At 43.7% G+C, this 26472-nt stretch overlaps 1 protein-coding gene and 2 non-coding genes across 5 annotated transcripts; all 3 read right to left on the bottom strand.

The window, feature by feature from the left end:
- LOC144945961 (SAFB-like transcription modulator) lies at positions 1 to 24532 on the bottom strand. 3 transcript variants are annotated; one of them, XM_078874636.1, is made up of 23 exons: positions 24397 to 24532; positions 22204 to 22291; positions 22016 to 22065; positions 21340 to 21537; positions 19453 to 19527; positions 19195 to 19219; positions 17644 to 18157; positions 17011 to 17051; positions 16560 to 16693; positions 14788 to 14937; positions 13704 to 13819; positions 13149 to 13342; positions 12807 to 12904; positions 11441 to 11601; positions 10955 to 11153; positions 9965 to 10089; positions 8872 to 9048; positions 7418 to 7708; positions 6340 to 6511; positions 4439 to 4587; positions 3256 to 3332; positions 2300 to 2363; positions 1 to 1353 (listed from the first exon to the last, which is right to left on the bottom strand). In XM_078874636.1, exons 1-23 carry the CDS (start codon positions 24496 to 24498, stop codon positions 1176 to 1178), a joined length of 3378 nt encoding a protein of 1125 aa, XP_078730762.1. In that variant the 5' UTR covers positions 24499 to 24532; the 3' UTR covers positions 1 to 1175. The 3 variants fall into 3 exon arrangements, with proteins under 3 accessions (XP_078730762.1, XP_078730761.1, XP_078730760.1); XM_078874635.1 differs by having other exon boundaries at positions 11441 to 11598; positions 24355 to 24532; XM_078874634.1 differs by having other exon boundaries at positions 24355 to 24532.
- On the bottom strand, positions 6767 to 6900 carry LOC144946089 (small nucleolar RNA SNORA42/SNORA80 family). The gene has a single exon (XR_013639780.1). It is a non-coding gene; the product is annotated as a small nucleolar RNA SNORA42/SNORA80 family (small nucleolar RNA).
- LOC144946088 (small nucleolar RNA SNORA42/SNORA80 family) lies at positions 9294 to 9427 on the bottom strand. The gene has a single exon (XR_013639779.1). It is a non-coding gene; the product is annotated as a small nucleolar RNA SNORA42/SNORA80 family (small nucleolar RNA).
- Positions 24533 to 26472: the final 1940 nt, after the last annotated feature.

Raw genomic sequence — 26472 nt, forward strand, 5'->3', positions numbered from 1 at the left:
TAAACAAAAGTCTCAATGTTTATTTGAATGATTGTACAACTAGCAACGTTACATGTGTATGCTAGAATGAAGGAAAAAAGCTTGGTTTAATTGTGGTTAATGAGTTGTGTATGGCTGTACAATTTAAGTGTAATGATCAAGCCAATGCAATTACAGAAAGTTAATTTAAGGAACACCTGAATTACATTGCACTCAAACTGAATTACAAAGTCCTGACTTAAAGCTTGCGTGACTGCAGAAATTAATATTCTTTGGGTCTTTCGGTAAAGCCACGTAGATAGAAAAATAACTAAGCGACACGTCTCGGACCGTGTTCGTGAACATAAGGCAAATCTCAAACACGGTAGGACCAATACCTCGGCCATGGCTGATCATTGTTTTAACGCTGTGGCACACGAAATATATTTTTCCAAGACGAAGGTGCTCTGCCATACCACTGGCAATCAACTAAATATTCGTTCATGAAGCCATTCAGATATATAAACACAGACAATTTAAACCGAGAAGATGGGTACAAACTGAGCAATCATTGCAAGAACGTTAGTCACCAGTTTAAGTCATAACTGGATGTGATGTTTCCATCCTACCTGCCGATGTTAGCAGTTATTTCGACTCACTAGTTACATTACCAGGTTAAATGTCTTTACATTAACAGGCTAAATGTCTCACTAACACAGCCACCGTTGCGGTGGTTCTCTTACATTGACATGCTAATCTCTCAATACAATGGCCACCTCCACAGCTTAGTCGTCGTGGAGATACATCAGCTCTCCGATCTTACATTTACACGCAAATTTAATATCTAGCCCCGCCCACTTAGCCTTGGGCTACACCCATCTCAAACCTATATAACATCCTGCCTCAACAGATATCCCGCTATATGTTTTCACTTGATGACGATTGCTTGTGTTGCGATCGAAACGTAGTGATATTTATATATTTTTCTATCTACGTGGCTTCACCGAAAGACCCAAAGAATATGAATTACAAAGCTTTGTGCCAAAACTTAAAATGCATAAGCAGCAAATATTAAAAGCACTATCTCTAGGGAAAGGAAGCCAACGCACAATTGGCATGTCCACACTGCAAATAACAACTGAAAAATGTCCAAATTCTCATCAATGAATGTACAAATTAGTAGGATCTAGCAATACAGTACAACGTCAGCTGGTCTGTCAGTAGCGCCTGACAGTCCCGCTCTTGTACGGATCAAAGCGCAAGTCCCCACTGGGCCGGTGCAACCTGTCGGTGCTACTGAAGCCACCCCCTGCCGCTGCCAGGCTGGTGGCCAACTGCACCGTCCGGCCAAGGAGGTTGGCCGAGCCCTGCTGGCCGCTGCTCGTCAAGTAGCTCCTGCTGACACAAAGACGCGGCGAGATGTGCGTGCAGGTTAACATTGAAAACAATCAACAACGCCGTGTAACGCTCACCGATAACACATTGCCTGTAGATTTAAATTACTTCGCCTCGTTACATTAAAATTCCACGTAGAAAATTGACCTCCAACGGGGCCACTGGCTTGACATGAACATGTACTGGATAGCGGGCACCCATCGTAGTCAAGTATGGTCAAAGAACACTCATGCCCGACACGCCTCAGCCGTGGCCCCAAGGCACCAGCAGCTCTAAATCCCCTATCCACGACACCGGCTGAGATGTGTATCGTTTGATAGTGCTGCCCCTCCCCATTGCAGGCCTCGTTGCTTGCACTTATGCTTAATGTGTGCATTATGGTGAACTCTCATTCACAAAATCCGTTGTCCACCATTGAACGCAGAATCTGTACCTACGCGTTTAAATGGAGATACACAACTAAAATTTGAACACAGTGCATGCATCAAATAGTCAATTATAAATCAATCTATGAATGCATTCATGTATCTATTCAAGTACTCAGCCAACGCAACATTTTGCTCAAAAACAATATCCATCCTAATATCCGTAACAGACCATTGGGGCAAGTGCTGTTAGCGACCACCTATGAAGGCCAACATGGCACCCGAGGGGATGGGTGCCCAGCACCACGGCCACTTTGATCCGCCCAGTGCTGATGTTTACACACCATGCTGGGTACTAAATTATGGCCGAGTTGCCTTTGGCAAGGCCCGGGACCAGTGGCACCGATGTTGGCCATTAGTGGGAATCGAACGCAGGTCACCGGGTTCATAGCGCAGCAAAGCACAAACAGTGCCTCTGCCCATTGTGTTGTCTAAAGAAAAGCTGTGCATGCATGCACACACAGCTCATGCATCCAGGATGCTGGGAGATTCGCCGTTTGCATTATCAGAGGTATTCTTACCCGCTCGAAGGTCCTCGGGGCATGACGTGCGTTTGAATCGACTGTCCAAGGGTCCTGCCATCTCCTGGATGGCACAACGCAGACACAAAATGTCTCAATTCGTGGTTCCGAGTGTACAACGGATGCACTGATTCAAAACTAATTCAGATGAAAAAAAATTAAGAAATCTGTTTAGAGCTTTATGAATTAAAACATTTAAAGATGTAATTACAGTTGTACGTTAATTCAATTTGTTAAACTTGTGGTACATCCATCTATAAAGTGCAATACAGCATGAATAAAAAAATCTGCGATACAATATCAGTTGGCTTCTGTAATCCGCAGTAGACTGAGAATGCTTAGCGGAGTTGCAAACCGGATAAATGGAGCTGTAGAGAGTGGTGGTAGGATTTTTATTGTGCCAATTTTTGGGCTTTATGTGAACACAGGTGAGTGGATTTGTTTAGTAAAAAGGGATATTTTCATGTATTAGACTTGGATGTCAAGTAAAAAATGCAAAGAAAAACCTTAACATAAACCCATACGGCAGATTTGCATCATTTGGGTCTTGAACCAAATGTATCCTCAATCTGAGAATTTACCGCAGATTAATGGAGCGCTAGTCACGTGCCGCATTTTTCTTGCACAGGAAATTGCACCTCTGATAAGCACAGCTGGCTACACAGTATGAAAGTTCAACATACATACATCACCTAATTCATGGCACACTGTGCTGGCATATTTTATTGAGAATTTGTATAACCTCCGCAGTGCGCCATGGATTATAGGAACCCTATATCAACGTGGATGATGGAATTTCTGCTGCACTTGGATAATAAACACCATAGACTACTTTATTTAAACAACTATGCACTTTAAAATGAAGCTACTGCCTCTCTAATTAAACATGTTTATTGAAGAAATCAATTTGTAGTGCTGTACAATGCAATAAATGTGTGCAAAAGAAAGTTATTTACCTTTAACTTGCCATGTCCTGTCCGAGTGGCTGTCCATCTTACGGCCGTGGTCCCCCACGCCCCAGTCTCGACTGTCCCTGCAGCAAAGACAGTGGGTGCATCAGTCCTGCCGAGTGCCCTGTGAGCCACAGCCCAGTGCTTCAAAGCACCTCTTAGTGTTTTTCAGCAGCAACAATGACAAAAGAGAATGTTGGCGATGAGGAAACACTGGACATGGTACGGTTAAACAAACCAGAAGGATTAAAAAAAAACCCATAACAAATGAGGCTTCACACGTTGCACAAGCCTTATTCTTGTCTCAATTCTTTTCATATTAGCAAGAATTATCAGTCTGGATAGATAACAATATATAGACCACGAATTATTATACAAGTCTGAAATCTATTACTTGAAATAACTCCAAACAATTAAGATAAGTTGCCGCAGAAACCACTGCTATGTGGCAAGCCACAGACTTTTTTTTACTTCTACAAAACTGCAGTCGTTTTTAAGTTGGGTGTGGCCTCTCGTGTTTTGTATGTTTTAACCCAACAGCTGTGAGCACCAAGACAACCACTGACAAACCTCTATTCAAGAACACTGCCGAGTGACACTGCTCTCTTTGTGAGCAAGTCACAAGGATGCATGCACCACGAGACCATTAGGGGATTATTATGTATCAGAGTTAAGCCCCGTGCATTAGTGCTAATGGGAGAAACCTCTCCATGAGAAAACAGATATTATATCAAGCATTTTGAACACAAGTGGTCTTTGGTAGGTACCCATATTGGTAATACAAGTCGAGACCTTCCTGTTCTCTCAATTAGAGAACAGGAAGGTCATAAGACATTTATATTTATAATTAACCAATTAATTAAATTTCACTGGAGTAGAATCTTCAAACTTGATAATCATCCCCTTGCCTGGTTCGACAGATTCGTGACATTTAGCCAACGTAGAAAAAAAACTGTTAATGCATGCTAGATCCGTTTTACGCCCTAGAAACATTGTAAAAACGCACAGCCCCTTGTCAGTGTCTCGTCCGTCATGAGAATTGTTTGATCGTATATCACCATGCTGTTTATCGCGGGCTGATGATGCACCCAGCTATCAGAGTTCGATTCAGAAATTTTACTGCACCAATAACATATCGACGGCAGTCACGCAGATTCAGGCTCTCGTATTCCTATTTTGCGTCAAATACCTGGTCTGCTGCGACAGGAATCCTGTGGAACGCGAGTCACTCCCCAGGCGCTGGATGTCCTGCCCGTAGCCGCTGGGCTGGGAGAGGCTGGAGGTCCAAGTGTCGCGGCTCGTGCGCTCCAACACGTTGCGCCGGTCCTCTCCAAAGTGCTGCACGGAAGGAACACCACAGCTCACTTTCAGCCAAAAATACTATATAGGGCTTTTAAAATATATAAAAAAATCATCCTAATACTTTTACCCATTGTGCTACCAGTGTCATGTAATGACGTATCCATTCAGATCTCTCCCAAGAAGCAGATATCAGAGTTAGCTCCGAGATCCCTTCACGTCACCTGTTAACACAGTAGATGACAGCACTTTCCCACCTGCTCTGCCACTGACAGGCATATTTGTCACAAGGTATAATTTACCCAAATGAGTTGAAGAACTACATTAGATGTAATGTTTCTCTTGTCATTTGACCGAGACCACCAATTGATTACAATACAGTAAACATCCGTGATTTGATCCCACCTGTGAAGGATGTCATTCCTGACATGCAATACCCTGGTGTCCACAAACTAAGTTGTGCCTGTGGTAGCAGTTACATTAGGGAAACGAAACGACATGTCTCGGACCGTGTTCGCGAACACAAGGCAGATTTGAAACACGGCAGAACCAATATCTCTGCCATGGCTGATCATTGTTATAACAGTGGGCTCGCACAATATTGTTTTTTCCGAGACCAAGATATTCCGCAAACCTTCGGGCTACCATCAAAGATTTGTCCATGAACCCCATCCAGATATATAAACAGAGACAATTTCAACCGAGAAGATGGGTATAAGCGGAGCAATCATTGGAAGGACGTTATTAACCAAGCAAAGTCGTATTTTTTTATTTTTCTACCTACGTGACTTTACCAAAATAACCAAAGAGTATGGATTCCTGCAATAACGAAAGCTTCAAATCAAAATTGATGACAATGGTTTCATCACAGGCGGGTTTGCCTGGTTTTCGAATCAAGGACCTGAGCAGTGTCAGCTCAGCGCTCTGACCTCGGAGTCACTAGAAGGTTCAATCTTGATTTGAAGCTTTCGTGACTGCAGGAATCCACACTCTGGTTCTTTCGGTCAAGTCACATAGGTAGAAAAAAAACTAGAAGGTTAGTGTGTATTAGGGGTGGCAGCTGTGAATGTATGCAGCACATTTCTTGAGTGCTCATTGTTCACTTCTGCATTACTCTTTTTGGAAAAAAGCTCATTTTACTATTCCAGTGGAATTCATTATTTTAAGCGGAAACATTAACGAGTACAATAAAATAATGAACTAATTTTAGTTAAAACACACTTGGTAAACCAGTGCAACTGCAGCTCACCATACAAACTTATGTTCACTAAATATTCCTGGGCAAGACCATCAGTCAGCCCATCAATAAAAATACAAACTAACTGTTTAGTTCTGCAAGTGTCCCACCTACATCAATAGCCCTCTGTTGTGAATAGCATTATCAAATGGCTTGCTTAACTAGCATCAGTCTATTTTGTTAAAGGTTCAAAGTTGCATTGAACAGCCCCCTGACACTTGGCCTAGGTACTTCACTACAATGATTTATTTCACGTGTTGCACATCCACAATGCCCATTATAAAATGACCAATTTCACCATCAACAGTGCCTTATAACATTGTCCCACCTACTTCAGTGAACAAGCCTATGGTTAGGAGGCCCGACAATGGTTCGAGGTGGTTAATTGCTCTTGCATGGAGTACACTATGGAAGGACCACAGTAGATCCCCCGTAAATCTGACCATGCTTTAACACGACACTGAAGCACTTGGGTTGCACAGCACCAAGCGAGGATGACACAGCAGGCTCCTCGTGAAATTGCACCGCTACGCGCACGTGCCAGACAGACGCACCGGCAGGTTCCCTCGTTCGCCGATGACGCCGCCACCGCTGCGCATGGGCTCGCGGCCCCCATAGGAAGAGCTGCCGGCTCCACTGGGGAGAAGGCTGCGCACGTGTCCATCTGGCTCGCGACCGCGATCCAGCCGTACCCGGTCGGTGTCGCGCGTGTCACGCATGACGTCCCTGCCGTACGCACAACGACGAGAGAAACACTGAGTGAGCATGCCCACCTGCGGAGGTTGCACAGGATTTACAACAGGTATGTGTAGCTGCCCTCTTCACTGAGCACAGCATATAATGTGAAATATATAACACAGTGTACAACTTGATATGTATCCCTGCTTAATCTTAGTGGTGACATTTTATGGTATTTATATTTTACATTAGATTACATTTTCCCTGCCTACGATTTTTGAATCAAGGCCTCAAGTTGACTAATTTTGTCCCACCTACATCAGTGAACCAAGCCTATGGTTAAGAAGGCTTGTCAATGGTTCGAGGTGGTTGGCTGATCTGGCATGGAGTACACTATGAAAGGACCATAGAGGGTGCCCCCATAAATCTGGCCATGCAAAAGATACAGAAATAAATCAGGCTTCTGTGTCGAACTTTTCTTCTCCATACACCTGACATGAAGAAACCACAGCTAAGCCAAATGTAAAAATGCCATCGAATTCTGATCTTTTAATCCCACTCCATTCTGCACTTGCATCAAAACACCCAAAATAGTGAGCTTCAACTCCACAACTTCTCAAAATCTCAGTGGCAAGCATAATGAGCCTCGTAAAATTATAGAACATTTTCTGGTTAATGACCCCAACCACCTGTCAAACAGGTTTCGAATTGCAGCCTCACCGTTCATGGGCTCCATTGATCCCTTTCCCACAAGGTCATGGCGTGGCCAACGAGGCTATATGGAGCATCCCGGGTTCACTAAATCTGTGCATGCGGACAGGTGTAGACCGATGCATATTGCGAAGGAGGAATTCCCTCAGGAGAGTGGATGGAGAACCGAGCCCACTGAACACTGCACACTCCGACGCTGCGGTCTGGCTCGGCCAAGTACACGCAAGCTAGATGAACACGGACCTGCGGTCAGCTATGACCGTGCGCTCGGACTTCCAGTCGTCGCGGGTGGTCCCACGGCGGGGGGAGTCGCGCCGAGGGCTGTGGCCACGTGCCGCAACGTCACGGGGTTTTCCCAGCGTCGGCCGATCCCGTGGTATGTCCATACGGCGATCGTCGCGGTCGCGCGTCTCCCGAACGTCATCACGCCGCCCCGCCTGGGGCCCGTTCAGACGGCTCGGCGTGAATATGGCACCATCGTCGCGGCTGCGGCCAGACTGATAGTCGGGCCGGCGGTCGTACGGCTCCAGGCGCCTGAATTCAAAAAGAGTGCATCAAAACGTCATTGTTTGCTTTCATCAGTTTTACATAAAAAAGATAATTCATTACTTGGAATTGCACACCACACAAACTTAGAACAAGTGACATTGTTAATGAGCACAATTGAACAGCACTGAATGTAAGTAGTACACATGAACTTAAGATACCGTTTCTATGGTGGAATGTACAGCCAAACAAAAGATAATGATCAGGGGCCTGGGTATCGAACGGCTTAAGCAATTCTATAAATTGCGTGCACCAAGATATGTACCATTTCCGATTCCTTATGGGATGTATGCAAGGAGAATGCGTAAATTTACATCATATCGTAGGGGCGGTAAAGAGCAGCCTTGAGTCCATCGTGCCTCATGTCTACACACCCATGGAGAAAGTGCTGTTCGCGAGCACTTATGAAGGCCGACACGGCAGACAAGTGCACACAAGACATACACTATCACACACATACAGACACATCATCACAAATACACATGGAGAGACACATGCACCACAGACAGCTCTCATATAGCCTTTCAATACCGTAAGGCCAATACCGCACATGATACACACACAAAAACGCTCTTTCACTCGAAAAATGACACACATGCAAACACATTTGCATAAATACACACAAAATCCCACTAAAATAAAACAAATTACATAAATATACTTCAGTCCGGCTGAAGTGCACGGAGTGATGACATCACGGCAGCCAAGTTGCAGGGGCTTAATGCAACGAAGACAGCCGCGTTGCATCGACATTGTTTTCCTGGCAGCTTACTGGCTGGGGTAGTGATTAGGTAATCCATAGCAACCACCGATGCGTGTAAATGTTTGCGAAGTGGTACTTTCAGTGCTGACGCAAATCGTACTCGGGCAGACTTAAATGTTAGGCTTGCAATGTGCACAACCATCAAATCACTCTGAAGACAATTAAAATATTTCAAGTGAGATTGTGCAATTTACTTTAAAAAAGGATTATCACACCTCTCATCTCAAGTTTTTTGCTCTTGCTCAACACATGACCAACAAAATCCTCACATAAGATTTTAACATAAAATTCCAACCAAAACAATGTTGGTTTCCAGCCTTTAGGCCACCATTATTTTGAAAATTACCTTAAATATTATATATAGCGCATGAGCAGAAGCGACCCTCACCTTTCTATCCCGATGGCAGGCAAGAGCCGCTGGTCGGGGAACTTTCCGCGCTCGCGGTGGTCGTAGTCGTTGAAGCGGTTGGCCGTCGTGTCCCCGCGTTGCAAGAGGCTCTGCCCGTAGCGCGCGTCGCTGTCCAAAGCCAGGCGCTTGGGTTCACCCCAGTAAGAATCGTCACGCCTGCATCCACCCGCAGCGGCGACAACATGCACCCGCGTTACGCCGGTTGGAAGGATATGGCAAAAGGCCAAGGGCAGAGCAAATATAAATTATGTAAAAAAATATACCATTGGCACACAGATGGCTTTGCCAATGATGTCTGACTGAGGAATATAACACGTTAAGCAGGATTTGTTTTGTGTTGCTTTTCCTGAAGGTCACAATGCCAATTGCATTTTCCCCCCAATTTGATCAGTCTATTATAACATTGTCTCACCTACTTCAGTGAACAAGCCTATGGTTATGAGGCATGACAATGGTTCGAGGTGATTGGTTTCTCTAGCATGGAGTACACTACAGAAGGACCACATAGAAGATCCCCCTATAAATCTAACCATGCTCTAACCCCACGCTAATGCATCGAGCGGCAGCACACACCAAGGGAGGCTGACAGGTCCAGCTCCTAAGTCAAATAACAAACCCAAGTGTGCACTGGACATCCACCACCATAATTATTCGGTCTTATTGTGTGCACAAGTACAACCCACCTTCCCACACATCTGTAAAGTAGTTTGGGGAACCAAGCTTTAAGTTATAAGACAATGCCCATGATAACTGTGGCTAGGTATTTACGGTCTGCAATTGTAAACACACCACTGCCAACAGTCAAATGAGTTTTACTTGAAATTTAATGCAATACACATGGGTAACATTCATCCAGGAGCTTAATGTGGGTAAATAGAGTCAGACATTTGATTGCATGTATTGAACAGCACTGTGTAGTTTAAGTAAGATGTGACGGTAACGTCACCACAACGCTTGGGCCAGGCTGGGTACACTTTTGAGGCGACGTGAAACAGAGACCCACCGCCCTGGCAGATCGTCACAAAACAGATCCATATGTTATGGGCAGGAATACACATGCACACACGCGCACCTGTTATCGACGTCGTACGTGCGCTTGAGCGATGCGCGCCGCTCCTGCTCCAAGCGCAATTTCTCTTGCTGGCGCCGGAGCTCCTCACGCATTCGAGCAATGCGCTCCTGCTCCTTGCAGCGCTCCTATCAAAGACAGCAGGAAGCACACACATCATCAGTCACTCCCCAATAGAGCTGGGGTGATTTGTCCATCAAGTCATATGTTTGACTGAAAGTTGTAATCAACCAAGTTACTCAGACGTCTACATACTGCCTCCCGAAGGCAGCAAACCATAAACTACGCCCATCACCTGTTCGCACATGTCCAGCAACAAATAAGTAGAGGTGAGACTTTTCATCCTGCAATTCTTTCATGTTATTCAATTAGCTGAGTAATCAAACTGATCGTTGGGGCGTAATCGATTACTTAGTCGGAGAGCCCAGATGCACCGCCCAACGCTGCCTCCATGCAATCCAGTCATCAGTTTTAACATTAACAACTCTTCTTTTACCCAGCAAAGCCTCAGCCAGTCTCAAGGTTCAGTTTGTACTATGGTTTTTAAATCAGTGTTTTGCACATGGCAAAAAATTGCAGTGCCTGGGGAAAACCTACACAAGAGGTGAGAATACTCAAACATTGCTGCACAAATATACATACATGCAGCCTTGGGAAAACCCACTTCCGGTGAAATAACACATCTTGGAGAATGATCGGAGACACAGAGTGCGCAGTGGGAATAAATAGAACAGAGTATTGTCTTGAGCTTGGACTTAAAGAGGTAGTGAGTGAACAGTGCAGACTATCAGGAGGTAGTTCCAGACACGGACAAGTAACAATAATCCACCAAAATGAAGTGGTGGTTTTGTCAGGTTGGGGAAATTGATACACAAGTAGGAGAGTAGGGGGATGAGAGTGGGCACCTGCTTGAAACGCGCGTGTGTGCGTGCATGTAGGGGGATGGCTATACGGGGGATCTGTCTTTGTAGAAGGGATGAGGGGAGCGGTCACCTGCTCGATGCGCACGCGCTGTCGCTCGAGGCGCTCGCGCTCCTGGCGCTCCTTCTCCAACCGGAGGCGCTCCATCTGTAGGCGCTCACGCTCGCGCTGCAGCTGCTCCCGTTCCTCGCGCTCCCGCAGCACGCGAATGCGTTTCATCTCCTGACGTTCCTTCAGCTCTTTGAGCTCCTTCAGTTCCTTCTGTCGCTCCCTGAATGCAGTGGTGACAACAGTAGGCTATGGTTTTATTCCTCACCTCCATCGGACGAAATAAAAACCAGCATGAACTTGCTTCCATGAAGTAAGGAGTTAAATAAAAAAAGTTGAACATAACCAAAACAATAGGAAATAAAAGCCCATTTCCTACAACCAGCCACATACCCCTGGACAGGCATCTGAGACCCCTTGCCAACGAGCCCACATGTACTGCCATAAGGACACATGCACTGCTTAACGCTACATACAGCGGTGCGTTCATTGACAGTGCGCTGTGCTGACCTGATTTTCTCCCGGGCATCCCTCTCGTTCTGTCGTTTCCGTTCACGCTCCCTCTCCTCGCGGATTTTCTCGAAGGACAGCACGTCCGACTTGGTGGAGCTCTTGGGGTCGGCCTTTACATTGCTGCTGCTCTTCTTGTCATCAGACTTGGTTGTGGACTTCTGGGCACAAGCGTTTTTAACATCCTGTTTAAACAAACTTCCACCAAACTTGGTATATTACTGTTAAACAGCAAGTTCACAGTGCTCCTAAGGCATGTACATAATTACAGGTGACTTCGTCGGATTTACGACAATCCACATTCACCACGTTGCTGATAAAAGGGAAAAAATCATTGGCAAGTGATGTTTCTACTGTTTCTGTCTACGGGAAAAGAGGGTCCCATTTGCAACAATCCGATTTCTGACGGGGTTTCCAGGAATGCACCGTGTTGTACAAGCGGGGGACGACACTGGTATTTTTGGAGATTTTACTGAAAGATTTTCAAACACAAATTTCAAGTGGCTCGACAGATCAGTGATCAGAGCGGTGGGTTTCCATCCATGCAGCTGCCCATGATTAAACTGAAATCTTAAGTGGAGTGATTATGACTGCACAAGAAACATTAATATTTGGTTTTACACTTGATTTGGCGAATGATAATAAAAAAATATTGGTTTGCCTGTAGTACAACAGTCTCTTGGCAGCGTATATGAGAAAGAATAAAATGGCCACGGGGATGATTTTTGGGAGAAATGCTGTGAAAAATATCTACATCAATCAGGCCAACGTCTGACAATCGATTGCTTTGATATTTCCAAATGTATTGTTTATCTAATGACATGTCAAAAGCACAATTGTAATTTGTCAGTAAGAGCAAACAACCCAATTAATGTATTAATCGGTGACTATTTCGTAAATTCTGTAATTAAACTAAATGTTTTATTTTTATTTTACCAGGTAAGGCCCACGAAGCTACATAGCTCTTTTTCAGAAGCAACTTGGTCACAAATAATAGTTCAATGAAGTGGCTTATCACGTGGAAATTTATCGCAGCCAAATACTCTAAAACATGTGTCTAAATGTGGAGGAAAAATCCGGGGGACCTGGAAAAAAAAATCCAAACGACCACGGGGAGAAGACGCAAACTACAAATATACAGGCGTCAGGGTTGGGTTTGAACCCATGACCTCCTGTATACCAGGCGCGGTCGTTAACATCTCGTCACCATGGTGGCGAGTGCTACACTGCGTTTCAGGCGACATTAAACATTCGCTTTCAAATGTCAGTCTTTACTACAAGTGCAATACATGTCTATTTTTATCCCTTTTATTGGAAGTGTTTATTGCTTTGTGAAATGATACGGAACCAATTTGAGTTACTTTACCTTGTCCTTTTCCTTGTCCTTGCTTGTGGTCTTCACGCACACCACAGGCTCGCCTTTTGATTTATCCATGACCACAGTTCGGTCGGCGATCTTTCCACCTGTAAAAACAAACAAAAATTAGAAAACACCCATTAGAAACCTTGACTCAAACAGCAACGTGAACCTGAAGATTAATTCAATTACTTTCTCTTATGATTAGTGTCAGCACAACCACACACTGGAATACGTTTAATATATTTCAAAAGTTTTCAATTTGAACGAGTGTCCGTTCCGTGACTAGCACACAACGCAATATGGATGCTCGTCTAGCTGGCCAGTCTAATAAGAGAACATCCCACTCACCTTTTTTGTCGTCTGGCTTTTTGGTGCCGCTGCTGGATTTTTGATCTTCCTTTTCCTCCTTCTTGCCATCCTTGTCATCTTTCTTCTCCTCTGGTTTCTTGGCCGAAGAGCTCGAGCTGCTCTCCTTGGTGTCTTTCTTCTCAACAACTTTCTTGTCATCCTTCTTTTCCTCCTTCTTGCCCGTGCTGGAAGACCTAGTCAAGAGGGGTCTCTGGATTATGAACCGCATTTATATTGTTACAAATAATGCTTACCCAATTAATGTCAACAGCTGTTCAGTCTACTTTTACAACAAAAACTGTGCGCATTATTCAAGTCAATAGACATGGAAAAAAGTGCACCTGGCAATGAACAATATCTCTGACTTAGAATAACACACATACAAGTCGAAGGGACAAGTATTCATTTAAAAACTGCCCTAGGCGTATCAATATTATATACATGGCTATGCCTACTCTAGAATCAATGAAAAAAAACCCTTGAAAATGAAGGGTCCATTTTAAGGATTGGATAAGAGTTGCTGGCTGCACGGATGTGTGCCGACTTCATGCTTACTGGTGGGGTTTGGTCTCAGTAGATTTTCGATCGCCAGAAGAACTTGCTTTTCCATCCTTCTTTATCTCAACCTCTTTCTTGTCACTCGCTTTCTTGCTGGCCGGATCATTCTTTGCCTTTTGTAAAGAAAAAAAATACTGCAGTTTACAGCTGAAATGTTGTAATATTAGTATTACTGCAAGTCAGATTACTTGTAGCGGACTACAAAACTTAACAGAATGTGGGGGGAAATTATTAAGTTTTTCTAGATCGTTATTCAACTGCACAAAGCCTCCTTCAAGTGTAAAATGTCTACCACATTTATGAGATCTAATCTAACATCAATTATGGTCAAAGTTATGGTTTAAAATCTTAAGGTCACCCAAAACATATTGTGATTTACATGGCATGTGGCCAGTCAGGTGCACTCCTCTCACTTGACCTGGTATTATGAGTGCCTTGGTATTTATTCAGCGTAGAGTACATTGTGTGCAACTAAAGTATTATTTAAAGGCTACAGTTAATAAGCGCCAAAAGCAGAGGTGGGAGAACATATTGACAGTAGGTTGGACAGGGCACTAGACTTAATTACTTATGGCCCATGGTGATATGACTACCACTTATAAAAAGGTCTGAATTATATTTTTGCATCACTGCAAATATCCGAGCCACACTAATCGAGTAAGAGAAATGTTCAAGCAGTTGACACTTTTCTTTTTTTTGCACATTGCTCAAATCTTCCTGTTGTCTTTCAAGCAGTTATGCGCAACGTAGTCCTCCCATGAGCAAAGTTTCACGTGAACTAATTTGCATCCCTATTTCGTGACTGCAGGAATTCATATTCTCGGGTCTTTCGGTAAAGTCAGAGAGAGGTTAAAAAAAACTACGACGTTTTGATCGCAACATAAGGTCATTCTTCAGGAAAAAAAAATTAAAACGACCATGTGTTGCGATTGAAACGTCGTAGTTTGTTATTTTCTTTGAACCTATCTACGTGACTTTACCGAAAGACCCAAGACTATGAATCCTATTTGGCCCTGCGTAAGAACAGGGTTCCCCACCACTGCCATAAATGTGATAGTTGGACAAGAACCCATGCACACACCCGCTCCACAGAAATCATGCGCCCGTGCAGCTCTGTGCGATGGAGGTGGCTGATGCACTTGGTGGCTTCCTCCACGGTGGCCATCGTGACAAACCCGTAGCAACGGGCGCCCGGACTGCGTGCATTCGTCACAATCTTGGCGCCAATAACCTGTGTGCGTGCGACAAGTATAACTCGTTAGTGCACTCACAACAGAGCCAAAATCAGATGACCAAGGACTTTTCTGTACCGAAACTAAAACTTGGACACGAGCAAGTAATTTCTGGGTTAACACCAATACGCAGGAAAGATTGACGTAGTTTATTGCTCGTGCTAAAAACCTGCCTGTGTCCTCTCTTTGGAATGTTCACACTTAAATTCTAACTTAGCAATCTTTGAAATACGTAATCAACCAGGCTATGCGTTAATTGTGTGTTGACCGACCCTCTGTGTTGTATTACATTACATTTCGATATTTTACTAGGTTATTTAATTTTAGTGTGTCCTTCTCCTGATTTTCAGGCTTGCTTGCCGTGTCATCGCACTTGCAGCACCACGTTTTATTGTCCACTCATTGATATGCAAATTTTTTCTCTAACCCCCCTCCCTCTCTCTGCGTCCGCCCTCCTCTGTCTATTTAAGGCCACCCCACAGAGACGACCACCTCTCTCTGTTACCTGTGTTGCTCTCTCTATGTATCTTGGTGATATCTGTCTGCTAATGTCTGTCTATAGTTTTCTGGTTAGATTTTATGTCGCTATTTCATTATACCTGATGATGATTGCTTGTGTTGCAATCGAAACGTCGTATTCTATTATTTAATTTAATTTATTATTTTATCTTTAGACGTGACTTAACCGAAAGAAACAAATAATAATTCCTGCAGTCACGAAAGTTCTAAAAATTAAGATTGAACCACTTCTACGGGGAAGTTTTAAACTTATCTTCTTTTTTCTCTCTCTGACTACTTGCTCTCTCTGCCTGTGTCCTCTCTTTGGAATGTTCACACTTAAATTCTAACTTAGCAATCTTTGAAATACGTAATCAACCAGGCTATGCGTTAATTGTGTGTTGACCGACCCTCTGTGTTGTATTACATTACATTTCGATATTTTACTAGGTTATTTAATTTTAGTGTGTCCTTCTCCTGATTTTCAGGCTTGCTTGCCGTGTCATCGCACTTGCAGCACCACGTTTTGTTGTCCACTCATTGATATGCTAATTTTTTCTCTAACCCCCCTCCCTCTCTCTGCGTCCGCCCTCCTCTGTCTATTTAAGGCCACCCCACAGAGACGACCACCTCTCTCTGTTACCTGTGTTGCTCTATGTATCTTGGTGATATCTGTCTGCTAATATGTCTGTCTATAGTTTTCTGGTTAGATTTTATGTCGCTATTTCATATTACCTGATGATGATTGCTTGTGTTGCAATCGAAACGTCGTATTCTATTATTTAATTTAATTTATTATTTTATCTTTAGACATGACTTAACCGAAAGAAACAAATAATAATCATACCAGAAGGGCTAAAGCAGCGGTGCACCGGTTAGCACACCTCACTGTGAACCCAATGACCCGAGTTCGATATACTACCATGGCTAACATCAGTGGCAAGCAATATCTGGACCAGCCCCCGTGCTCTCTTCACGAAACCGCAATGACCGGCATGGCAATATATGATCAAAGAACCCCCACGACTGGACACATGGGGAGGCCTTTACCCAGCAGTTGAGTTACAAAGTGTTGTGAAACAAACCAGGAAGCAGTTAACCAAGTCGCATCAGGTGGGCTCACCTTGCCATACTTGCTGAAGGCATTCTTGAGATCCGTGGCCTTGGTCGATGAAGACAGGCTGCTCACCCACAGGTTCTTGCCGGAGACACTACCACTGTTGCCACCACCACTGCCTCCTGACGCACCGCTTCGGCCTAAGTACACGACGACCACCGCCAATTCCCGTGAGACGTCGAAACAGCTGCAGCAATGTCGTTTGTTTTTACTCCCAGAGGTTAGACGCGATGGAACAAGGAGTTGCCGACATGCCCTTGTAAACCCCGATGATTAATTTGGAAAGCACGTCACACAATTTGGTTATCTCATGTGTGCCACATTTTTTGTGAGGTGTGCATTTTACTAAATACCATGTTGACATTTTCTTGGTGCCAGGGGGTAGAAAATTACATTTTCAAATGTGAACAATTGCCCAAAACCCAACTGCAGAAAAAAACTTTCCCACACAACCCACCTTTGTCGTCTTTGCTTGCTCCCTTGCCATCCTTGGAAGAGCTGATGCAAACAGATAAGGTAATAAATCATGGATTGCAAAAGCAGCAACACCTTCACAGCACTTAATACCAAAAGGACAAAATACAAGACAGGTGATGAGAGACGCTTTGACTTTTCACTCAAACTGCTAGAGGCTAGTTATCTTCAGGTGACGATCACACCAGCCACGTGCCACCATCCCGTACTCTCGTGACGGCCATCTTCCCAGCGCACCCGGACTCCCGACTGCCGTTTCTTTACCGCTACTCCCTTGACGAACATCTTCCCACAGGCACCCGGATTCCTGACTGCTGTTTCTGTACCGCGTGGTCCGCCCCCGCAGCCTCCACTTAGGGACAGATGAAGCAGCAGCAGCACCAGCAGCAGCACTGCAGCTCACCAGCTTCAATCGGCCGATTCCCAACGCGTAACGCATCCGATGATAATCAACGACGGGGGAGCTGATTGTTACCAGATGAAAAAAAATTAAAAGAGGGGAAAAAATAAGAGGTTCAAACGAAAGTGACGGACGTTTTACCGTGGCCCACACGTACTTGGGATTTACATAAATTAAAGACATAAGACAAGAGCAAGGCATGTGTAGGAAACAAACCTCTTGGCTTGATCACTAGTGCCTGATGAGGAAGCACCCTTCTTTGCTGCCTCCTTTGATTTGTCAGGAGTGCTGCCAGGCTTCTTGCCGTCCTCCTTGCCGTCCGACTTGCTGGCGTCGGAGGACGCTCCCTCCTCCTTCTTCCCGTTAGCGGCAGCTCCCTCCTTGGACGCCTTCTCCGCCGACTCGTGCCCCTCCTGCTTTGAGGTCGCACCGTCGGTAGCTTTGGTGGAGCCACTGGAACTTCCGCTGTTGGTGCTTTTTGTAGAGGCTGCCCCTCTCCCTGATGAGCCGTGGGCACCCACAGAATCCTTTTTCGGTGCTTCGAGCAGCAGGTCCCCGTCCACGTCAAGCGTGAGGGCGTCTTCGGCCTGCACCGTGACCGAGATGTTGTCCTCTTCCGCTTCGGGGCGAGGGGCGTTCATATCCAGGACGTCTTGCGCAGAGACCTCACCTTCCCCAGCCGGAAGGGAGCTTAACCCTCCCTCACACAACCCCTCTACATTCTCCTTGTCTGAGAGATTAAATACAACAAAGTTTAATTCATACAAAACACAAGGTCTGGCATCAAGTCTACAGTAACAACAGTGCATGAGAACACCTTTTAACAGTGACTAGTCTGAAATGAAGATTGGAGAAAGCTTCTGATCTTTCATTAAAAGGACAGTTACCCAGTGTAACACAACAAAACTAACTGGAGTAAATGTGCTGGAAGAAATTCTATACTTGGGAATTCAAGAGTGAAGTCCCATTTCTTTTTTTAAAACAAGAACAGAGGTGGGGGAAAATGCAGTTAAAAATGTGGTTAGAAACACAATCGATCATAATATCTTAGACTCGATGGAAGTTTTCGTTTTATCTGGATGGACTTCACCCACAGCCAAGTATCAAAGTCGGTCGATGGGATGGTCCAAAGTGTCCACTCCGCATCAGTCCCTCGACAATGTTCTCAGTTGCTTGCCACTCTCCACGCCTCGCACAGCAGGGCAATCTTCTTGTAAAACTCTGGCTTGGTCCGTTACAATCTTGTGTGGAGTCGTTTCCCTCCGTTTCAGGTGGGATTTTCTGTAACGAAGCGCCGCCCCGTCTCGTCCAACATCGCCCCCGTTTTGTTGCCGTGGCAGAGGAGACGATGGTGGCGAGAGATAGTTGCTCCGTGGTTCTTGCTCGAGGTTCTTGGCGTTTTCTCCAATGGCCGGCAGACGAAGTCACGTATGCTTGGGCTCCTCCATTTCATAACGGTGGTGGTGACGATGCCATTGAACCATTTAACCATAATCAGCCTTTAATACCCTATTATCAGGTTACCAAAGCATGTCATAGTGATAAATGACTGCTTTATCGGGCCAAATGTTTAAAAGGGCATATACCGGGCCATCGGCTTAAAAAGGGGCATATACCGGGCCATAGGCTTAAAAGGGCATATCTTTTTTATATATATAAATCTGCTTTGGTAACCTCAGGAAGCTTTCCAATCTTCATTTTCAATAACCACTTTACAGTTATTTGGGCCAGACACTACATTTAGAAAGGAACCGGAAATTACTTTACCTGATGTAGCATCAGTCAGCGTCATCTGTGTGATAGAGAATTCATAATTTAAAATCAAACTATTCACTTTTCCATAAAATGTAAACTGAAGGGCTTACAAATTTCTCTCCAAAATATGTTGAGATAGCATAACATCTGACAGCTCTGAACATAAAATTTTGAAGCAGATGTTTCTCCACACTGCACAAGGAATGTCTAACAGCAGTTGATGCAAATCCGATTAACTAAATTCAACAGCAGTGAAATATTAACACTTACATCTCCATCAGTGACTTCATCTTTATCTTCTTCAAGGGCCGAATTTTCAGCTGACACCTCCACATCTAAGGAGTCCTGCAGAAGAGAAACAAAGCACACAAAAAATATAGAGCCAGTTCTAATACACTTGAAACCACTCCCAAAATATTATAATGTACTGCATCTGCCCCAACAACTGACACAGAAAATAATTATTGAATAGGCAGTGATTAATCTTCCCCATACCTTCGTGATTAAAAGCATTTCCACAATTTGGGCTCACAATTCCATTCAAGAATCTGTTGTGTCCCTCTTACTGTCTCATTCATATTGTTTATCAGTGAAATCTCATATATGCTGTCTCATTCATTCAATTGGCCTAAAGATGCATGACATAAAAGGTCTATAAATCGTAAGATATGTAAGCTATAATCAGCCTCATCATTATATACGGTCTCGCACTCAAGTGCAAGAGAGTAATTAATCCATTAAAAATCTACATGGAGTAATATTGCCCTTTTTTCAACCCTTTTCTGGATGTAGGTCTCCCCACACCATACTTATTAGGATGCTGGTCAGTGCTAATAGGAGTGTACATATGGAACTGCTTTTTGTGTTAAGTTCGTTGTCCTTCATCTGCACCTCCGATTAGCACGGTTGGTTACGTATGGTGGGAAAAAAGTTCAAAATACATATAGCAGTATATTACATGTCTTTTATGCACTGCCCACCACATGATCCTGCAGTTCTATGGAAACTTGATTATGTACAGTGGTTACCCATCAGAGCACCATGTAGGCTCAACCCTCCCTCAGCCTAAATTTCGATTTAAAGCTTTCGTGACTGCAGGGATTCATCTTCTTGGTTCTTTCGGTAAAGTCACGTAGAATGCCATTCAGACTCTGTCTTCTCGACAGACCTGTTCTCCACCTGAGGACGGCTGATTGCGTTGTGGCCGAAACGTCGTGCGAATTATTTTATTAAGTTTTTATTTTTTTTATTATATTATTATTTCCTCCTCAGCCTCTTGAAATTTTATGTACAGTATTTTCCCGCATATAACCCACGGGGTAAACCACTTTTTATAAACAAAACAAGACCCTGCGGGGTATTTGGAGGTGCGGGCTATCTCAAAAATATTTTACACGTGTGACATGTCATAACTCGTTTCATTTTTTCATGATAGGACTATCCACTATGCAACACTTACCTTTGACTAAAGCACTGCTGAATAAACCACTCGCACTAAAATAGCACAGGTTATCACGTTTTAAATGAATTGTTTGTACAATTAAACGACAATGTTTGAAGTGCGCGCACTGTTTACCGACGACGGACGAGCTGGGGGAGAGAGAGGTGGGGGGATGAGGGGTGGGGCAGCTGGGGGAAAGGGAGGTGGGGGGGTGAGGGCGAGGCAACGGAGTTACTGTAATTCTGCTATTGACTGGGCAGTGCGCAATCTACCAGTGCTAAAACTGTACTTACTTATCTACCAGTTGTTACTTATTTATTGGATATTTACTTTTGTTACTTATTTTCGGTTTAAGTTCACTCGTTTCCGGTTAGTTTGTTGTCTTTGTGCACGTTATGATTTTAATGTTAACAATTGATAGTGGAATGTATTACAAATGTAAACTTCGTATTAATGATGGAATTAAGCTGCGGTAACGACGTTAAAGATATTAATGCATGCAGGGTATATGGAGGTGCGGCTATCTGAATTTTTTTTACACAAAGCGCTATTTTTGCGGGGTATATGCGTCTGCGGGTTATATGCATATGCGGGCTATATGCGGGAAAATACGGTCATCGGGCACATTCCAGGTGACTTGATTGGAGGAAAAACCTATAGAGGCACGTTCAAACCAGAGATGGGGCAAGGGAAGGGTAAATGGTTCAACATCTTACCTCCACCATCGCCTCTGCCCTCTCACTATTAGCTGCTTGCTCTGCAGCATTCTCCATTTCCATCATTTCGACTTCGTCAGCGCTAATGACCTTGTCCTCGCTGTCAGTCATGTTGGTTTCAACTTTGCCTGCCTCCTCGTCGCCTTCCTCCTGTGCATCCCAGTCGGTGCTGTTGTCGGCCGCCATCTCTGTATCCTCCTGGGACAGAGCACAGAATAAAATAATTATCATCGAATACCAAAATCAATTGTAATCATTTTATCGCCCACAAAGTGTGACAAAGTACCACACAGGTTATTTTAAAAGGGGACCATGTGGCATTGACATACAAACTGCACACTCTGTCTTGTTCATTATGCGTTAAGACCACCACACTGGAAGCCAACATACTACATGAAGGTTCCACTAGTGTTCAAATTGTATGCCAAAGCATGCCTGTGCAGTAGAGTAGCCTTCAGCATTAATACCAAGGTCAACTCTTAAAAGTTCCAGTGAACAACTAATACAACTTGAACAGAACAGCAGATCTGAATCAATTAAGGCTCTCATTAATTCAGCTCGTGTAATAATAGATTTTTATCATAGGATCGTAATACATTGATGAACAGAAAGACTTTGTTAAAAATAAGTATGGACTACAGAGTTTAGACTTGATGGTTAAATCATATACACTTACATTTGTGTCATTGGCATCTTCGACAGACCCTTCTTCGTCAGACTTTTTGTCTGTGAATATTAAAAACATGTTATTTTAAAAACACAAGACCATATATTATCAAATTATCTGCCAAGGGCTGTCCACAACAAAACAGAATGAAATACCACTGCCTGCTGCACTGGAGGTGTGTTATTGAAAGCTCTCACTTTTAGGAGTCCTCTTATGTGGCTTTTTCAGCGACACCTCCACAGGGATTTGCAGCGCCTCAGGGTTTCCACCCTCCTCCTCCACCGCCTAGAAAAAAAAGCCATCAGATGATAGCATAGTCACTGTCACATAACTTTATATTCCACACCTCTGATTATCACGGTTGCAAAATAAGTTCCACATAAATATCCATGCTCATATTCATACACAATGAAGCTCACATCCCTGGACACTGGTGTTGGTTGATAAAGGTAATATGTAAGCACAGTAACGTACAATGTATTTTAATGCACTGCACTATGATGCCCACAACGTAACCCCACAGAAGCTTATAACACCTGTTTCATGCATGGTGGCTGACGATCCAACCACTATCCAGACTTAACCCAAAGCCTCCTAGATCTGACCAGATCGAGTGTATTTTGGGTAGGTTGGCAATCGGCAACCATTACTAGTTTTTATTTCACTTCCTATACAGCAGCGTAGTATCAGTTGATGGTGCTAATTTCACCAACTCGCGGAAGGTAACGATGAGGTTATCTTGTTGGGCGACTGCGACTATGCTTGTGATTTAAATTAACCAATTTAGAAAAAAGAGGGTCTATTCCAGTTGGTGACTGTAAATAAGTTGTACCATGTTGCTTTATTACACTCAATTACGCCACTGCGTTTGTGCAATGCTCCTGCTTGAAATACAATCCAGGTGAATTCATTTAACAGGCCACTATCTGCTGAGACTCAGCTGATAGTGGCCTGTTAAATGCAGATAGATGGAAAACATGAGCTCAGAAGGGCCATATGTCAATGGCCTAAACTATTAAATGTTTTTACGCGGTAAAACGGACCATATCGGCAGCCAAGCTGGTCTGTACGAACCAAGTTGTGAAATACGGGACATCTGTGGAAGAGTTGTATGGTTCATGAGATTCCTACAGTCTAAAATAAGATCGTGATTCTGAAGTTCGACATAGCAGAGGTAGTGCAGATTTTTTACCGTATATCGTAAGTACATATACAATTTACAACCGTGTGAATCCACTGTTGGATTAAGACATCCCAGCGCCACGTCAATTTCTCCAGGCTGATGAAAAAAAACTCATTCGTCAATTAAACTGCATAAAAAATATACTAGGTGACGTTTCAGGCAACTAACCTTTTTCACAGCAACATGTGCTTTGGGCAATGGCCCTTCAGAGTGCGTACTTTCGGGCAGCACACGTGCTGTGATGAAAGGTCATATAGCCCGCAACATTCCCTTTTCAAGGCCAGTGTTCTTGACAAATCTGTTTAGTTTTTGTTTGTGCTCGCGCTCAACTGCCAACGCAGTTGGCGCCACCAAATAATATTTAACCTTGCTGATCAGTGCGGGTTGGTAAAAAGGGGTTAAGAGGGTAGAGACTGGTTCTGACCCACACTCGCTACTGATGTTAACTGTGGCTAGAAATCGAACCCATGTAGCTTGGTTTATTAACTCGGTGCGCTAAACACCGCGTCCCCATATTCTTTGGGTTTTCGGTAAAGTCACGGTATTTTTGTATTATTTAATTGTTTTATCTACGTGACTTTACCGAAAACCCCAAATATTAATTCCTGCAGTCACGAAAGCTGCAAGTCAAGATACTGCGTCCCCATTATAAATTAGCACTTTTGTACTTAAGTATATTTTCCATGAACTCGGCATGATCAATAGATATTTAGGACTCGTGTATGACTGGCGTTTGGTTTTAGTTGAAGTTGGCATAGTCCGGGCCTTTCCCGCCAACACGTGCAGAATTGCGACCGCCTCAATGCAAATCGACTGCTCATCGGCGTAATAATGCAGTCCAACACACACGTCAACAATACGAGTTAAATAGTAAAATAATATAAACCGTTTATTGAAAACAAGTCTACTTCCTCAACGTGAACCCATTCACTCAACAGCGTGGACTCCACCTCAAAGCTATAATTCAGGACAAAGGCATCAAAAATACCACAGCCACGCAGACAAATAAAGGAACATTTATATTTGTAGTAAGTGTAATCACAATTGTACAAGTTAGTGGTCACACACGACACGCGCGTTAATTGGGCCTTCGGTTGAAGCCCGTTCGTCTAGGCCTCAACATCCTCCCGCGTCCGCCATCATCGCCAAAACCGGGACTGCGCACCTTCCTGAGCCGGTCCACCAGCACGCTCTTCACGCCGCTTACGTCCAAGTTCCTCTTCTTTAACTCGGACTTGAGGTCCACGACGCGAAGGTCGCCGATTCGCTTCGTCTCACTCACCGCCACCGCGACCTCCTCGCTCGCCATTACCGCCGTCTCGCGAAATGGCGGGTGCACGATGGAATCGATTCGGGTTTCACACTTAACGATTCTTGCTTCGTCGATTCGCGTGGCCGAATCGAAGCTCCCCCTTGTGGGTGGTGTCGATCTCCATCTATTAGAATAACGTGGGCGTTGTCGACTCTGAATCGTCGAACAAAACCGCCGCTATCGATTCTGCGCGTGGGGATTTCTGTTCGTGCCACATTGCATCGTGGGCCCTGTTTTTACAATGAAACCCACCCCCACTCTCAAGACAATGCAATTGATTGGTCAAAGCATTGAACAACTTCGTCAATAAAGTTTACAATCATTGTATATTATTTGCGAGCCTGCGGCTATTTCAGGACTGCCTCGTGACATGAAGGATTCACGTGCCAATATTGCGGCTCTTGAAATGTTGAGTTTGTTTTAAGGAATTCGAAAACAACGGCTCTTCTGTTTTATTTTGGTTGTGCTAGGACCAAGGCCGTAATTATAATATGTATTGGGGTGGGCACATCCACCCCAATATTCAAGTATGCTCAAAATGTCCCCAATATATTGCTATAAAAATATTTTTAAAATAATAATTGCGATGCTATGTAAATAAAAACAATTTGCTAAACTTTTGTTTTTTTCGGTAAAGTCAGGAAGAAGGACGTTTGTGTTGCGCCCGAAACCTACGTGACTTTACCGAAAAAACCAAGAGTATGAATCCTTGCAGTCATGAAAACTTCACATCTAGAATTTGCTAAACCTTGGCCACAATATCTGGACTTGTCTTCATATAACAATGCATAGATTTATGTTCATATTATTGTGGTTATGGTTGTACTTTATGAATCCCTAAACTCTGCCATTACATACAATGAAACAAGAAAATGTTAAAAAGTAAAAACAGCAATGTAATAAAATACACTCTTAGACATTGTAAAAAAGAAATAAAAAGTCCATCCCATGTGTTAGTGACTTTTTTTTTATTTTAGGCAGGAAAGAAGTTTTCAAATTGAGATGTATTTTTTTTCTGGGGGGGGGGGGGGGGGGACCCCCAGACCCCCTGGAAGATTTGGTCCCCCCCCAATGTTGACTCCATGGCTACGGCCTTGGCTAGGACGTATGGCTCTAACAACCTGAACGCTGAAAAAATAAAATAGAACCAAAGATGGAAAGCGCTTAAACAAGCCCACTGAGATTAATTTAAGAGCGATATTTCCTGATATTGTGAGAGTTATCTCCAGGCACTCAGGTTTCCTTCAAGTTGCAGAAATACACGAAAGGGGGATTGCCCAAATATCCTTGGGCATGTTATGAAGTATCCTTGAGACTCTGTGAAGCTGTTGTCAGGAAATAGAGAACACTTTATTGATACAACATGAATAGTGGAACGTTGTGATAAATGTATCGATATTCTGGACACCATGTAAAATGTAAAACCCATGTCTGGTCAGAGTAGGGGTCGGCAACCTTTCAAAGAAGAAGGGCCATGTGTTTTTTACAAGCTTTCTATTAACTCACTTGTTGTCGTATCTTCAAATCTTGTAACTCAATTTTAACCCACTTACCAATGTGGTATCGACTGCAAACTTGGTATACTTATGTCATACTGATGACAATACTATATTCTATCATAAAAAATATTTTTTTTTTAAAACAATCTTTATTATATGTTATGTTTCGGCTTGGGTCTAATTGTCCACGGTAAACTGACGTTGGCTGTAATTGGCCACGGTCCCGTACGTTATGGCAAGCTTCGGGGACACTACTTGGAGTCGTGGAGTTCTTCCATTACTAGTAGGGTACATTTAATGAAAGCGTGTTTAAAAAAAAGTTTTTTTTTTATATTACTTACTACTAATATAGTTCGATAGCCCTGTCACACGCAGAAATGCTTGTACACAAACACAACAGCTGGTATAAAGCAGATCACTAACAAATTCTGAATGAAACATCGGTGATGGAATAAACTGCGTCTATTTAGTT

The sequence above is a fragment of the Lampetra fluviatilis genome, chromosome 39, assembly GCF_964198595.1.
Source record: "Lampetra fluviatilis chromosome 39, kcLamFluv1.1, whole genome shotgun sequence".
Classification (NCBI taxonomy): Eukaryota; Metazoa; Chordata; class Hyperoartia; order Petromyzontiformes; family Petromyzontidae; genus Lampetra; species Lampetra fluviatilis.